This window comes from Gorilla gorilla, chromosome 4 (assembly GCF_029281585.2).
Source record: "Gorilla gorilla gorilla isolate KB3781 chromosome 4, NHGRI_mGorGor1-v2.1_pri, whole genome shotgun sequence".
Lineage (NCBI taxonomy): Eukaryota > Metazoa > Chordata > Mammalia > Primates > Hominidae > Gorilla > Gorilla gorilla.
Window position 1 is genome coordinate 87,419,455 of NC_073228.2, and position 17,904 is coordinate 87,437,358.

General features: G+C 36.2%; 1 protein-coding gene across 4 annotated transcripts in view; it reads left to right on the plus strand.

Annotated features, from left to right (window-relative positions):
* XRCC4 (X-ray repair cross complementing 4) overlaps nucleotides 1-17,603 on the plus strand; it is a 273,210-nt gene extending 255,607 nt beyond the window's left edge. For 3 of the 4 annotated variants that reach the window (XM_019026117.4, XM_055385901.2, XM_055385900.2), the window contains exon 8: nucleotides 16,976-17,603. In XM_019026117.4, the coding sequence (XP_018881662.1) occupies nucleotides 16,976-17,087 (112 nt within the window). In that variant the 3' untranslated portion in view covers nucleotides 17,088-17,603. 4 annotated transcript variants of the gene reach the window in all.
* Nucleotides 17,604-17,904: the final 301 nt, after the last annotated feature.

The following is a 17,904-nucleotide window of genomic DNA, read 5'->3' on the forward strand; positions in this document are numbered from 1 at the left end:
GGAAGTTATGTATATTTTAAGGGAAATTACGATCAGACTGTTGAATTCAGCTAAATATTTTCTGTGCCTATTTATAGCCTGTTCAGTTTTCATGGTTGTCTTTTCGGGCTGCATATGAATTTATGTATGACAACTTTCCTAATTCCAGACAACTGTTAGAATTTCTTGGTTTAACATTTTAATTTCTGTTTATGCTTTCTGATTTTTGAAATCTGATTCTTTTTCTTGGTTGGTTATTGATTGTGAGATTGAGGGTAATAATTTCCTATTGATAATGGGGTCACATTTCAGAATAAAGGATGTCTAGAGCTGAAGACTTTATTTCAGCTTTCACTTACTTAAATTATCAAGAAAGAAGTATGATTGCTTATTTGCCCTGTTGTTTCTCAATAGCCAGATATAAGAGATTTAAATTGACTAACATTCATAAACCTTTAATAATAATAATTTAATGAAACGTAGGTTAATAGAAAACTAACTAGTCTTCCAGTAGTTGGGTTGTGAGTGTACGTGTGCTTAGAAGTTGACCAGCATTTGTTAGTGAGACTTTTAGCCATTAGGTTTGAAACGCCATTCATTTAACCACAACTCTCTCTTCCCAATCATTCCAGTAGGGTGGGATATAACTAAGCTAATGGTGTTAGTGTAAATTTGTAAACATTTAAATTTATAAACATCCAAAACTACTTGAAAATAAACAATTGAAGTTACCTCATAATGGAAAGTGAGCCAACTACTGACCAGCTATAGTTGTCAGAAATTAAAATTTCATTTCTGAGCCATAAATAAGGTTTAAATCTTTTTCTAAGTGATAACATTTCTAAAAAGTTTATAATGTTGTCCTTTGATTTAGAATGGATTTTATTCTGTGTAAATTGTATATGAAACTTGCTATAGCTTTTTTCACACTCAACTCTAAGAGAAAGAAGGCAAATACCCTTGACAAGAGGATTTTTGGTAAATTTATTCAACAGAACCTCAGTTCTTTATTATAAGGAAGTATTCTTAATTCTGAATGAAACAATTCTAAATCATTGTCCCTGTTCTCAAGTTACTTATAATATAAGTAACAAAGATGTCCACAATTAAAGTCTATGGTTGACACTCCTTCCATTGAGAGGCAGTTTCAATATGTGTGGGCTTTTTTGACTCATTTATAAATAGTAGAATACAGGAGAAGTGATGCTGCGTGATTTCTGGAGGCTACATCAGAAAAGGCAACTTTGTGCTTAGAGCCCCAAGTTGTTATATGTCAGACTACCCGAGACTTCCCTGTAGCAAGGAAGCCACACCAGTGTACGCTCTCCAGTGGGCAGCCCTAGTCTTTGAGGCCTTCCAACCCATCCACCAGATATGAATGAAAGAGCTTTTGGATGGCTCTCAGCCTCGTTTCAGCCCCAGCTTTCTAGTATCCTCAGCTAAGATACTAACACCTTGGAGCAAAGACAAGCCATCCACGCTGTGTCCTGGACAAACTGCAGACTCACAGAAAATACAAGCATAACAAAATGGTCTTTATTTTATGCCACTAAGTTTGGGGTGGTTTATTACACAACTGTGATTACTGGAACAAAGACTTACTTGATTTAGTATATACTATGAGTGAATAGGAGATAAGGACCTTCTTTCCTGGAGGAGTCATGGGAAGCTTCACAGAAACAATGACATATCAACTTGGCAAGATAATGACCTTCTCTCCCGGAAGAGTCGTGGAAAGCTTCACAGAAACAATAACATATGAACTTGGCTTTGAATGATGATACTACTAAGACGTCTACTAAGTAAAGAAGGTAGAAGAGTCCTAAAACTGAGGAAGCTGTGTGGAATAGCCTGGAGGCTAAGAAAGAAGAGTGTGTTTGGTGAATGGCAAGAAGTTTGGTGTGGAAAGAGCATTAGATAGTTAGATCCAGAATGGTGGTCAAGAAGCTAGAAGTTGTACAATAATTTTTTTGTTATGCCAAGGAAATTTCAGCTGTAGCCTTCTAGGACTAGAAAGTAATAATCAATTTGCCTTGTAGAAAGATAACTAATTATAAGCTAGGCTAAAAGGGAAAGAAGTGAAAGACAAGGAGAACAGGTAATAGTTACATACATAGTTCGGATGACATGATTGAGGCTGAGATATGTAGCTTTCTTGTAATAGCAAAATAAGATCAGTTAGATAACAATGGTTGTTTGAATTGGTAAATTAATTATGTATTGAATTCATATGGTCAAGGCATAATAATCAAAGGCTACAGTCCACCCTGCATTTTGGCAAATTAAATCAATGCCTTTATAAAACATTAATTTTATTAAATGTATTAATATTGCTGAATGACATCTAAAAGCTTTCTCCACTATGAAGTTTGGAGAATTATTTTTTAAACTCATTTTTATATTTCTATTAAGCCATTGATTATAGCAGGACATTTAAAGAAATGAGACATTGTATCAGTTAATGCACTAATGGAACCATGTGTTATAGGCACTCTGTTCCTCAAAATGAACATCAGTTCAGAGTAAAGTCCTGAAAAAATTAGTAATTTGTGTAATCATAAAGACTTTACAGTGAGAAAATGTATATAGTGTGTTTAGTTAATATAGTTAAGTGAACATAACACACAGCTGTGGTCAACTGTGTGGATTTGATTGACTTTTAAATAGCATTTGAAATTACTTCACATATTTTTAGGGTGATAAATAAAAGTTCAGTAGTGACATACAACTTTTTATTGAAATCATAATACCATACATATTGGAGACTTTTCCAGGGCAAAAAATGGCTGGATAGGTCTTTCTCCAGTAATTCCAAGCGTAGACTGTGTCCCCACGGCTTGTGTTGCCTCATCTACACAGCAAATTGCTGCCAATTGTGGAATACAGTGATCTGTTTTAAAAGCCTTCTGCCTTTCTGAACATTTTGGTTTTACTTTACAGTTTGGTTATATTTAAAACATCAATTTAAAAGTTTAATATTTTTAATTCAAAATCAAAAGTGACAGAATTTTATAGATTATTTCCATCTGACTTCTTCTAGTGCTGACCCCTTTTTAATATCTTTAAGAAAGAACACCTTCCAGAATTTGAATAGTCTTGCTTTATAGACCCACTTTTCATTCACACGTGAGTCTTCTTTAAAACTTCAAGCTGCAAAAGTAACACAAGAAGAGAAAACCAAACACCACATGTTGTCACTCATAAGTGGGAGTTGAACAATGGGAACACATGGACGCAGGGAGGGGAACATCACACACCAGGGCCTGTCAGGAGATGGGGGGGGTGGGGGAGGGATAGCATTAGGAGAAACACCTAATGTAAATGACTAGTTGATGGGTGCGGCAAACCACCATGGCACCTGTATACCTATGTAACAAACCCGCACATTCTGCACATGTAACCCAGAACTTAAAGTATAATAAAAAAAAAAAAAATTCAAGCTGTAGAATCATCCTTAGTCAACCATTTCATGTAAAGCCTAGAGAAATATTCAGCAGAGCATTAAACCAAATATGAAGCCCTTCTAAGCTTGTGGCCCTGTGCGATTGACAGCACAGGTCACATTCCCATGATGGTTCTTTAACAACCAGCCTTGCTCTTTAGAACCATTGTAGTGAAACACAGCATTCTGTTTTGTTATCCCCTAGACAAGGGCTACCGTAAGTTTGTATTTAAGGGAATTCAGAAGTTCAGCATTATTTCTGCCTTGGATTGATTGTTTGCTCACTTTAAATCCCATGTGTCTAGCTCAGTCTCTGACCCACAATAGACACTCAATAAATAGTGGATGGGGAAGTGATAGATGATAGTGGTCGCGAGCCTGTCTCAATGATTCTAGTTCAGTTATCTCTAGATAAGACCCAATGTCTGTTTCTTTGAGCTATAGATAATATTACACTAACCTTGCAGATCCCTCTTCCAACCAGCTTGGGGGATTTCTTTTAACTCTGGGCCTTGCATGTCTTGCTCTTGCTCAACTTCTTTCTCTATTCAGTTTTCCTGAAATCTATTTAATTCATCATATTGGAATAATAATTGAGCCCTAATAACAAAGTTAAGACTAGAGTGGTAGGCAGAATAGTAAACCACCCACCCTCTTCCCCCAGAGATGTCTACGTCTTAATTCCTGGAACCTGAGAATATGTTAGACCATGTAGCAATGGGAAATTAAGGCTGCAGATGGAAATAAGGTTGAAAATCAGCAGACCTTAAAAACAGTGAAATTATCCTGGATTATCCAGTTAGGTCCAATATAATCACAAAGGTCCTTAAGTAGAAAAGAGAGGCAGAAGAAGAAAGTCAGAGGAAGAGATAAGACTAAGCAAGCAACATCAGAATGATGTGCAGTGAGAAGGAGTCCGCCTGCCATTGCTGGCTTTGAAATTTTGAAGACAGGAAGGGAGTGGCCTCTACAAGCTAAAAAAAAAAAAAACAACAACAAAACAGAAACAGCTTCTCCACTAGTGCCTCCAGAGAAGTATACAGCTCTGCCAACTTCTTGACTTTTGATCACTGAGATCTGTCAGACTTCTGACCTCCAGAACTGTAAGATGATAAATTGGCATTGTTCTAAGGCATTATGTTATGGTAATTTGTTGCATCAGCCATAGGAAACAAAAACAGCTCATCCCACGCTATGGTGAAACTATCCCCCTTGGTCCCAGTTTAGAAATCACTAACCTCCATGGCTAGTATTATTGTCTACCCATGTGTTTGCCACTTCTCTTGATAGCTAAAAGTAGAGTTCTGTTTTCTTTTTTGTGTATTACTGTTTTCCTTAACTGGACCACTAAGTTTATGGTTTCAGACTAATGGATGTTGTTTTCTCAGCGAAGAAGGTAATACAGCCTATTCCAGAAGACACTAGTTTCTTGGGATGTTAATGGTGAAGAGATTGTGAGAAAAGAGGCTTCTGCCACCAGATTCATTTGGAAAACCTAGGTTAAACAAGGTTCTTTTTTCTTAAAGCACTTACAAAAATATAATGTATGTATAAGGTTTAAAAAAAAAAAAACAACCAACAGTTGAAGAGAATATTCAGCAAAAGTATCCCTCTCAGCTAAAATTCCTCTCAGCAGTTACCATTTACCTGTGTATCCTCCCATAGCTATTGTAGACACATGAGCACATACACACACATACATATATACATGCACATATGGTATAATGTATATACACACATATTCTGGTTTTCTGTACACACTGTTCTACACTTTGCTTTTGTTTTTCCTAATTAACAGGTTTCCCAATTAACAGAAATTTTAGTGTATAATATGTATATGAAAGACTAAGAGAACTTAGTGGATGAAAATAAAGATTTTCTGAACATTTTGGACCATAGATTTTTTTACAGAATATCTTACAGAACTACCTTTTGAGACACACTGCACACAACCAAGCTGCCTTCCTCAGAAGAAAAAAACATCCTCTGGAGTAGAAGTAAGAGTTAGTGATGACCCCCCCCACTCCCATTAGAATGGCCTAGTGTAAAGGGTATGGATTTTGGATTTTAACCTAGGCTAAAATCCTGGCTCCATTACCGACTTGACTGCCTGCTCACCTATGCTTACTGGCTGTGTGGTTTCAGGTACATTGCTTAATTTTACTGAGCCTTCTTATTAATACACTCTCATATATTCAATTATTTGTTATTTGGTTAATACATGCAATCAGTGGAAATTTTATGTGCTACATATTGTTCCAAGTCAAATAAAGCAGAGTCCCCCCAGCTGGAGAGGCTTCTAGGCTAGTGAGGGAAGTTTCATTTGTAGCACAGCAAGCGGCAGTCAGCTCACAGATCACCTGGCCTGTCTTAAAGGAATAACTTTCCACCAACGTGACAGTTTTCCACTTTCATAGGCATAGATCAACAGTAGCAAATGTCACCTATGTGACTTCAAAACTTGGAATTTATGCAGGATATTTCAGGTATTGATTTTTTAAGTATCTGTGTACTTTGGTATTGATTAATGAATTACCATAACAATTTTATTTATCTGAATAAAGTACAGCTAGAGTAACAAAATCTTTAGTCATTATGAAATTATAACATTTCTGTGTAAGTGGCCAGCATCCTTGTAGATTCTGGATATGTTTACCTTAGTGGTTGACTTTAAAATTTGAATTCTCCAGAACAGATAATCTTATTTTTAAATCTATAATATATGTGTATTTTACAGGAAAATTTTAGATTTCTCATCCTTTCCCAATGTCTATAAAGCATGTCAATTCATTTTAACATTAAGTGTTTTCACTCTTTATTATTCTGCTGATTTTATTTCCATTTTCTTCCTGCTCTTGATGAATTTAAACAGCAAAGTCATATTCATTAGAAAAAGATATCTTTAGGAATTTAACTGAAAATAACAAATGCAATTTCTTTTATTTGCCATTTTGTCTGCCAGAAAGTTTCAGCTTCTCTTTTTATTTTCTAGGCCAATGAAATGACGTGTAGGCCTAGTGAATTCCAGGCAATGTTCAGCACTGGTTTTACTGAATCTGGATAACTTCAGTCTGTTAATTTATTTAGGAGATGGTTTTGGTTTTTATAAGGTCAACTAGAAATTTGTAGGCTACTTTTCCCACTTATTCTAAGATCAAATTTTTTTTTAATACTAACATTTAAAATTTGAAAATACAGTGGTAACTTTGGTGATGTCAAGTCTTTAAGCACATTATTTAAAACTTTTCCATTTAAGAAGTGTTTCCATAATTGAGTTTATTTCATAATGGGAATTCTGTTAAGGTCAATCTGATAGCTGCTTAGTTACTTAATATCAGCAAGTACCTGATATTTTGATTTGGCTGTTTTTTAAGGTCATTTCGATTAAGGTTTGATTTGATATGTCCTAAAAACAAACCGTAAAATATTTGACTTTTTTTTTTTTTTAACCAAATGATGTGTGCCCCAGCCAGTGCTTAGGATGGATTCTCAATTTGTACAGTGCCCTTACCTTACCCCTCATCTTCATCCCTTGCCCCATATCTGAGCTTTACCCTAGTCCTCATTGGTGATGAGGAGGATGAATGCCAGGGAAGTTTGTGATAAAACAAAGATGTATATACTTTTGTTATTTTAACATGAGTAAAACAGCTGCCTCAGAATGCCCTGCCATGGTGGATAGGCAGGAATTGACCATTTGCTGAATTTTTGCTGTGGCTGCTGCAGTCCAAGAATTTGAGACTTCATTCTCCCCAAAAGAAAACATTGCCTGTTCTTCTTGTCTGTAATAAATCATGAACATAGCAGTATTCTTCCAGGCTATTCTTCTCAACTCCAGATAATTTATAGTGGGTGAGACTCATTAGCCTAAAGTGTATTTACAGGTTTGTCAGTCAGAGTTGTATAGAGAGCCAGTGTTTGGGTGGCAAGTGGAAACAGCACAAGCTGTGGGCACACAAAGTAAACTTGGCCCTTGGCTTCTGTACAACACTCCTCCCTGGTTTTACTCATTTTTAGAGTCGTTCCTTTTTCGACTCATTTCTTTCTCTAGCTGTCTGTCCCTACAATTTTAATATTCTCCACTATTTCTTGCTAAACCTTTTCTCTCTGATGGTCTCTTCTCTGGGTGATCATTTCAACTCACCCAGTTGCCTTATAGCAATGACTGCTGTCTTGGTTCATCTAGTCCAAACATCTCTCCTGAGTCCTATACCTCGGTATTTGTTAACCTACTCAAAATATATCTGCATTTGGATATCCTTCAGGCACTCAGACTTACCCGTTATGTCTGAAACTGAAGTCTTTATGCCTAATACTAAACCTTCTCCTCTTCCATGTCACCATCTTCACAATAGCCAAAGCTACAAAATCTAGAATTCTGAGAATATTGTCATGGAAGAGAAATAATAAGATCCAGAACCATTCTCTCATGAAATAGCAGATCAGATCCAAAAGTATTATGTATGTACATACACAGATACACTGACACAGATCACACACACACACACACACACACTCCGTTGTTCAAAGAGTAATATTGCATAGTTTTGCATGGTTTTGAAATTTAAATAAATATAATCATTTATTTAAATGTGTGTATTTTTTTTAAGAGATGGGGTCTCACTCTGTCACCCAGGCTGGAGTGCAATGGCATGATCATAGTTCACTGCATCCTCAAACTCCTAGGCTCAAGGGATCCTCCTGCTTCAGCCTCTTGAGTAGCTAGCACTACAGATGTGTACCACCACACCCAGCTAATTTATTTTTCACTTTTTTTTTTTTTTTTTTGTAGAGACAGAGTCTCACTGTCTTGCCCGGTAATATGGTCTCATACTTCTCATACTACTAGGCTCAAATGATCCTCCTGCCTTAGCCTCCCAAAGTGTTAGGATACAAGTGTGAGCCTTGCTCTTTTGCTCAACATTATGCTTAAGATTCATGTATGTGTATAACTATATAATCTAGTCCATTATATGAAAATTTAATAATTAATTCCCCTATTTTCCTGTGGAGAGACATTTGGGTAGTTCTTGCTTTTCACTGTTGTAAACAATGCATCTATGATTGTGTACCTATCTCCTGATACACATATGCAAATGTTTCTCAAGGGAATGTACCTATGAGTAGAATTCCTAGGTTATAGGTACATATACCTTCATATACCTTGACAGTTACTACCAAATTGTTTTATAAAATGGTTTCAAACATTTGCACTCCTACCAGCAAGAATTTATCTAGTTATTCCACATCCTCCAAAATATTTAATATTATTGTACATTTTAATTTTTGCTAATCTGGTGTAAAATATTTCACACTGGCTTTAATTTGCATTTCCTTGGTCACTAATGAAGTTGAGCTTATTATCATATGTTTCTTTACCTCCATTGTTTCCTCTTTTTGGAAGTTTCTATAGTCTTTGGCATATGTTTTGGCTTTTAAAACATTGTTAATAGGAGTTCTTTGGATATTCTTTGTTACTAGCATATGTCGCAGTATCTCCTCACAGTTTGTGACTTGTCATTTCATTCTCTTTAAGGTATCTGTTGATAAACAGAAGTACTTACTTCAAATGCAATTCAGTGTATCAATCTTTATCTTAATAGTTTTCAATTTCTGCCTTGAATAAACTTTCTTATTTCAAGGTAATAAAGACATTCCCCTTTATTTTCTTCTAAAAGCTTTAAAGTTTTGCCTTTCTCACTTAAGTGTTTAATTCACCTGGAATCATGCTTGTTTGACTTCTGACACACAAAAAAATTGAATTGTGTGTGTGTTGTATAGGAAGAAATATAGTTAGGCCTCAAAAAATTAGTTATTTAAAATAACAATTGAGTTTTTAAATTTAAAATCATTGTTTTTGTCAAAAGTCAAAACAAGCATGATTCTTCAAGTGTTATGGCGCCATCAATCACTATTCATTTTCCCAGATCTCTCTGTTTGCACAGGTTGACACCTTGACGTATTTCAGAAATATTACTCTCAGAACATGTTATAAAACATAAGTCACTCTAAACAATACTAATGCTTCTCGTTTGAATAGGAAGCGATTGCTATTCCGGCCGTAGTGATACCATTTTAAACTTGGCTGAGAAAATGTCTTTACAAAATGAGATGAATATCATTTTAAGGATGTTATTAATTTAACTCCTATAAAGTTAAAAGAGAAGTCAATAATTTATTCTATCATTTTTAGAGAAACTTTCCCTGGATTAGACTTTCTTTTTAATAAATCTAGCTTTTGATCTATAATGTTCATAGTTAATTAGATGATGTAGTGCAATTTTTATTCAAGTTGTAGTTTGTGTATGTGTGTGTCTGTGTGTGTGTTTTAACACAGTATGAAATTAAACTAATAGAACATAGGAATCTCTGCAACTATATTTTTGAGAATATACACCACGTTTTAGTGAGAGTGTCATCTGGAGAAGTTTCATTATATTCTCTTTATTTGAAAAAAGACTTAGGTTTTAGCCTGTAACTTTAGTTTCTTATTCTGTCATTAATGTTTCCTCTTTAATTCACATTAATCATTTATTCCACAAATATTTCTTGAGAGCCTGTATTTTGAAAAGTAGTCTATGCTGAACTATTCAAACATAACAAATTCAGATTCAGGAACTGGAAGAGCTCTAAGATCACTTATAATAACCTCAACCTTCCACAAATGAAGAAACTGAGGTCCAGCAGTGACCTGACCAAAATTTCTATTGAGATTCAGAATATCTAGATTCAGAATATCCCCTATTGAACCACGTTGCCCACAGAAAACTATCCGAACATATACCTGAATGTTAAATATTGATATAATATTTATAGAGATGTCTAAAGGGATAAGTCACGCTTTGTGAACAAATTATGTCATTTAGGTGTTACCTTCAAGCTATTTATAACATTTTTAAGATAAAAAGACACACTTGAAAACATTAGGTAAAGTAAATGTTTAACTGAAAGCTTTCTGAGAGCAGGAGTAACACTTATATTTGTTCTATTTTCCTAACACAGTGAGCTGTTCATAGTGTATAATCAACAAGTACAGCATTGATTAAATAAACAAAACTATATGTTGAAATATAAGATACAGATATTAGGTACTGTAAATGACCAGAGGAAATAAAAATTATGAATATGAAATGAAATAGGAACATGGAAAAAAAGTAAGTCCTTGTGGAAGGTTTAGAATTTAAACAGAGCCGTAACTAATGGCTATAATTTCATTAAGAACACCCAAGTTTCTAATTATTTGTTTCTCTCACTTTCCATTAAAACTTTAGATACAGGTTCTCTGAGTTGTTTACTTCAAATTATACCTCTAAGCGTGATTTCTTGGAGAAAGCATGTTCATGAAAAAAATATGATAAATATGCTAAGATATATGTATAAGGATACTAATTGTCTAGTTTATAAGGGCATTTAAAAATTGAGCCAACCCAAACCTCTATCAGTGAACTAATAGTACATCAAAATTAAAATCAATGATGAATGTAGATCTAAATTTTTCAACATGAAAATACATCTCTAATATATTATAGAGTAAAAATATCAAGCTGCAAAACTATAAATGTGTAGAATGATCACATTTTTGTAAAAAAAAGGCTGTGAATATACAAGTAATGCAAAATAGGATAGTAGACATTTGTATTCGTCTTTTTTCACACTGCTATAAAGACATGTCTGAGACTGGGTAATTTATAAAGAAAAGAGGTTTAATTGGCTCACAGTTCTGTAGGCTGTGCAGGCTTATGCTGCTGGGGAGGCCTCAGGAAACTTACAATCATGGTGGAAGGCAAAAGGGAAGCAGACACATCTTCACATGACTGGCAGGAGACAGAGAGCAAAAGGGGAAGTGCTACACACTTTTAAACAATGAGATCTCATGAGAACTCACACACTATCACGAGAACAGCAAGGGGGATGTCTGCCCCCATGATCCAGTCACTTCCCACCAGGCCACTCCTCCAACATTGGGGATTACACTTCAACATGAGATTTGGGTGCAGACACAAAGCCAAACCATATCATGCCATCCCTGGCCCCTCCCACATCCCCTTCTCACATTTCAAAACATGATCATGCCTTGCCAAGAGTCCCCCAAAATCTTAACTCATGCCAGTGTTAACTCAAAAGTTCAAGTCCAAGGTCTCATGTGAGACAAGGCAAGTCTCTTCGACCTACGAGCCTATAAAATCAAAACCAAGCTAGTTTCTTCCAAGATACAATGGGGTTACAAGTATTGGGTAAGTTCTCCTATTCTAAGTGAGAGAAATTGGCTAAAACAAAGGGGCTACAGGCCCCATGCAAGTCCAAAAACCAGCATGGCAGTCATTAAATCTAAAAGCTCCCAGATAATCTCCTTTGACTCCATGTCTCACATCCAGGGCACAGGGATGCAAGGGGTAGACTCCTAAGTCCTTGGGAAACTCTGCCCCTGTGGCTCTCCAGGGTACAGCCCCCATGGCTGCTTTCATAGGCTGGTATTGAGTGCCTGCAGCTTTTCCAGATGCATGGCACAAGCTGATGATGGATCTGCCATTCTGTGGTCTGGAGGATGGTGGCTGTCTTCTCACAGTTCCATTAGGCAGTGTCCCTTTGAGGACGCCAACCACACATTTTCTTTCTATCCACACTGCCCTAGTAGAGGTTCTCCAAGAGGACTCTACCCCTGCAGCAGACTTCTGCCTGGACATCCATGCATTTCCATACATCCGCTGAAACCTAGGTGGAGGTTCTCAAGCCTCAGCTCTTGCACTCTGCACATCTGCAGGCTTAACACCACACGGAAGACACCAAGGCTTGAGGCTTGCACCCTCTGAAGCAATGGCCCAAGCTGCATGTTGGCCCCTTTTAGCCACAGCTGGAGCGGGAGAAGCCACAATGCAGGGTGCCATGTCCCAAGACTGCACAGTGTAGAGGCCCTTGGGCTGGCCCACAAAACCATTCTGCCCTCCTAGGCCTCCTGGCCTGTGATGGGAGGGGCTGCTATGAAGATCTCTGAAATGCCTTGGAGGCACTGTCTTGATTATTAACATTTGGCTCCTGTTTACTTGCGCAAATTTCTGCAGCCTTGAATTCCTTCCCAGAAAATGGGTTTTTCTTTTCTACCATATGGCTAGGCTGCAAAATTTTCAAACTTTAATGTTCTGCTTTCCTTTTAAATATAAGTTCCAATTTCAGGTCATTTCTTTGTTCATACAGATGAGAGTAGGCTTTTAGAAGCAGCAGGCCACACCTTGAATGCTTTGCTGCTTAGAAATTTCTTCCACCAGATACCCTAAATCATCTCTATCAAGTTCAAAGTACAACAAATCCCTAGAGCAGGGGCACAATGCCACCAATCTCTGCTAAAGCATAGCAAGAGTGACCTCTACTACAGTTCCCAATAACTTCCTTATCTCCATCTGAGACCACCTCAGCCTGGACTTTATTGTCCATATCACCATCAGCATTTTGGTCACAACAATTTAACAAGACTCTAGGAAGTTCCAAACTTTCCCTCATCTTCCTGTCTTCTTCCAACCCCTCCAAACTGTTGCAACCTCTGCTTATTACCCAGTTCCAAAGTTGCTTCTATATTTTCAGATACCTTTATAGCAATGCCCCACTTCTCTGGTTACACACATACTATCACAAGAATAGCAAGGGAGAAGTCCACCCCCATGATCCAATCACCTCCCAACAGGCCCCTCCTCCAACATTGAGGATTACAGTTCAGAAAGAGATTCAGGTGAGGACACAAAGCCAAACCGTATCAACATTTTTGTGTTCTTTTTTATGCTTTTCAGAATTTACAAAAAGTCTAACAATAAACATTTATTACCTGTAAAAATAATAAAACTTTTTTAAGAGTTGTGGAGAGAGTTCTAAATTTACTCTGTTGACTTGCCATAGATATAAAAGCTCAATGATCTCCATTCGGGACAACTTTTACTGAGTACCTGTTATGACTAGGCACTATGAACAGGAGTCAAAATCTATTTCTTAAGCCCCTCATGACCTCAGAAGGAAATGTAAATTGTAAGTGGAGCACCAGGAATCTATTTATCCTTCAGTCTGGTCACTTCAGAGTGGTTCTTTGGTCATATGCTGATTTTTTTAAAACAAAATTGATAGATCTCTGTGTTCTGGTTCACAGTATCTAAACAATGGACACAATTACAGAGATCTTTCCATGTCTGACTTTTTAAATATGATTTCAGCTTTTATTTTAGATACAGGGGGTACATGTGCAGGTTTGTTACAGGGGTGTATTGCATGATACTGAGGTTTATGATAGGGATCTCGTCACCCAGGTACTGAGCATAGTACCCAATAGGTAGTTTTTCAACCCATGACCCCTCCTTCCCTTCCCCATGTAGTAATCCCCAGTGTCTATTGTTTCCATCTTTATGTCTATGTACACCCAATGTTCAGCTCTCACTTATAAGTGAGAACACAGGTATTTGGTGTTCTGTTCCTGCATTAATTTGCTCTGAATTATGGCCTCCAGCTGCATCCATGTTGCTGCAAAGGACATTATTTCATTCTTTTTGGTGGCTGTGTAGTATTCCATAGTGTATATGTACTATATTTTCTTTACCCAGTCCACCAATTATGGCCATCTAGGTTGATTCCATGTCTTTGCTGTTGTGAATAGTGCTGCAATGAACATGCCAGTGCATGTGTCTTTTTGGCAGAAAACTTAGGGTTTTTTGGGAGGTATATGCCCAGTAACGGGATTGCTGGATTGGATGATAGTTATGTTTTAAGTTCTTTGACAAATCTCCAAACTACTTTCCACTGTGGCTGAAGTCATTTACATTCCCACCAACAATGTATAAGTGTCCCCTTTTCTCTGCAGCCTCTCCAGCATATATTATTATTTGACTTTTTAATAACAGGCATTCTGATTGGTGTTAGATGGTATCTCATTGTGGCTTTGATTTGCATTTCTCTGATGACTAGTGATGTGTAGCATTTTTTTTCATATGTTTGTTGGTTGCTTGTGTGTCTTCTCTTGAGAAGTGTCTGTTCATGTCCTTTGCCCATTTATTAATGGGGTGATTTGCTTTTTGCTTGTTGATTTAAGTTCCATATAGATTCTGGATATTAGACTTTTGACAGATGCATATTTTGAGAATATTTTCTCCTATTCTGTAAGCTGACTCTACACTTTGTTGATAGTTTATTTTGCTGTGTAGAAACTCTTCAGTTTAATTAGGTCCCTCTTGTCAATTTTTGTTTTTGTTGCAGTTGCTTTTGGGGACTTGGCCAAAAATTCTTTGCCAAGGACAGTGTTGAGAAGGGTATTTCCTAGGTTTTCTTCTAAGTTTTTTATAGTTTGAAATCTTACATTTAAATTTTTAAGCCATCTTGAGTTAATGTTTGTATATGTTGAAAGGTAGGGCAATATGGTTTGGATTGGTGTCCCCACCCAAGTCTCACGTCTAATTGTAATCCTCAGTCTTGAAGAAGGGGCCTGGTGGGAGGTTATTGGATTCTGGAGACAGATTTCCCCCTTGCCATTCTCATGATAGTGAGTGAGTTCTCATGAGATCTGGTTGTTTAAAAATGTGTGGCATCTTACCCCCCACTTCCTCCTTCTCCAGCCATGTAAGACGGGCCTGCTTCCCTTTCACCTTCTACCATGAGGCTTCTCAGCCATGTTTCCTGTACAGCCTGTGGAACTGTGAGCCAATTAAACCTCTCTTCTTTATAAATTACCCAGTCTCAGGTAGTTCTTTGTAGCAATACAAGAATGGACTAATACATAGGGGCACAGTTTCAATCTTCTGCAAATGGCTAGCCAGTTTTCCATGCACCATTTATTGTATTCACCTTGCTTGTTTTTCCATTTCTTACTTTTAATTGAGATAGTTCAGTTATCTCTTTTGTCTAGGAGGAGTACAAGCAACTCTAAGACATTTTGGCCAGAGAAAAATGTTTAACGTGTTTTGAGTTGACAATGAAAATGTATATACATAATAATTATACTTTTATCCCATACTGTATCATTTTCTCCTCCTTTGGAATATATTTTTAGATATTTAATTCCATGTTACAATAATTATGCCTGTATTTATTGTTAATTTTAACATCGCAAATCCCAGAGGGTAGTACTTGTCATCTTGAATGCATTAATGCCTAGCACCTTGGCACTCCTGTGATGATGATGTCTGAAATTGGCTTGCTCAGAATAAGACAGAACATGTCCCAGGTCTAGTGGCAGCCAACTGTAGTTAATTGTCTCTAATCAAGATGCCAAGGAGAACTCATTTCTAATAATCTGTGCAACTAGGTAAGGGTGCAGGCTTTTAAAAATACTCATCACCTAAACACGCTTGATATTTGGGGGTTTTCATTGGTTATTCTTCTCTGCTGTTAACGAAACTCTTACGTAGTTTATGGGGTATTAGCAGGTAATAATAATAGTTTCCAAATACTTTGTGGGAATTTACAAGCATTTTCATTTACATCAACTCATTTCATCTTTAGACCACCTCTAGACAAATACTAATATCTCAGTTTTACAGTGGAGAGAATAGAAGCCCACTTAGTTTAAATGACTTGCCTAAAGTTACATAGCTAATATGAAATAGACCTGGGTTCAAACTTGTGTTTCCTGACTTCAAGTCCCATGCTTTCTCAGCTATACCAAGGTGCTGTGACTCTACCCCAGCCTTCGAACTTGGAAATAGAGGGGTATTACCAAGTATTACTGGGTTAGCTCAACCTAATCATAATTGCCCCAGAAGCCACCTCTAATTGATAATATTAAGCATACTTTATTAAGGTTCCATAGAGAACCACTGACAAGGTTTCTACAAGGATATTAACACACACTCCAAAGCTTTACTTCTGATTGAGCTCTGTTATTCTCTGGCACAGTCTTCCTAAGACCAATTAATAGTATCATGGCAGTCAGCCTGTTATCTTAGGATTCAAAGAAAATATCTACATAAATATAGCAGTCAATCCATTGAAGTAGTGACTACAATACTGAACCTGAATAAAATTTAGTTTACTAAATGAAGATATGCAGATTCAATAAATGATTATGGACCAACATTTCATCAGCAACTGCTATAAATGTGAAAAATCATTATTTTTCATATATACACATGATCATCAGACCCACTAAAGGTAATTCATGTGACCAAAACTTTCTGCTGCTAAGAGATTAAAATGCATGTTAATCAGTAGAATTTAAGAAAGCCAGAGTAAAATGTAAATTGTGATGAAATCATTAAAGGAGTAACTTGAAAAACCTTCTATATCCTGGCATAAAAGTGATTATAGCACAGAGGATAGAATATTTTATTTCTTGACCTTGATTATGAGTATTGTTATAGGTTCTTGAATTTTCCTTAGGTCAGAATAGAGACAGATTAATTCTAAAGCAGTTAGAGAAATTAGTCTCTTTATCTCTTTCCTTATAGTTAACAGCATAGAGAAATAAATCTCTAAACCAATTGAAACAGGATTTAACTGTCATTTCACTTATGTGTCTCTTCGTTTTCTTTTACTCTATAACAGAAGTTTTTAAAAATAAAACTATTTTGATTTTCCTTTCAATTCTAGGCCTGATTCTTCACTACCTGAGACGTCGAAAAAGGAGCACATCTCAGCTGAAAACATGTCTTTAGAAACTCTGAGAAACAGCAGCCCAGAAGACCTCTTTGACGAGATTTAACAGTCTCAAAAAATACTTTGATGTTCACTAGACTATGTTTTCTATTCATTTCTTTAAAATGAAAAAGGAGAATTTCAAGTCAGCAGCCGCTATTACTGTATCTTACAATTTAATTACATACACACTGAATTGAAACCATTGTGCAAAATGGATTACACATGTATACGAAGATACGATTTGATGATGACACTGGCACATTTTTCTAAACTATTCATTCAGCATGCCTATAATTACATAAAATTTCAGACTTTTTGTTGCAAAGGACACATTTATCATATTCATTCACACATATTATATGTGATAGCTGTCTAACATCCTGTCTGGGAAGATTTTGAAAACAGGACAAAGAAAACATCATTTTAAAATGTCTTCAGCTTTTTTTGAATAGACGTATTCAAACATATTCTGAACATTGATGTTTGAACATTTTAATTTGTGTGATGATGTATAAAATATAATTTTAGTTTGTACATAAACATTGTGAAAATCTGATAATAAAATTTTTGATACATTGAAGATTTTATGTTTTTAATAAAATGTGTTATTTAGGTTAACTTTTATTTTAGTAAGTAACAGGTTTTTAGAAACTGCTTATTAATGTAAATGTAACCCCCTGTGTGGCAAAAGAAAAGCATATTTTTCAGGGATTATTGATAAAAGATTTATCTTACACATACAGGGGCCCTTCTTGAAGACAAGGACCTTGTCATAGCTATTTATCTCCAGTAACATCTGGCACTATTATCTTTGTAGTCACTGTTTCTGCTTCTTAACCTTTCATTCTGTCTTCACTTCTTACCTGTTTAATATCCATTCC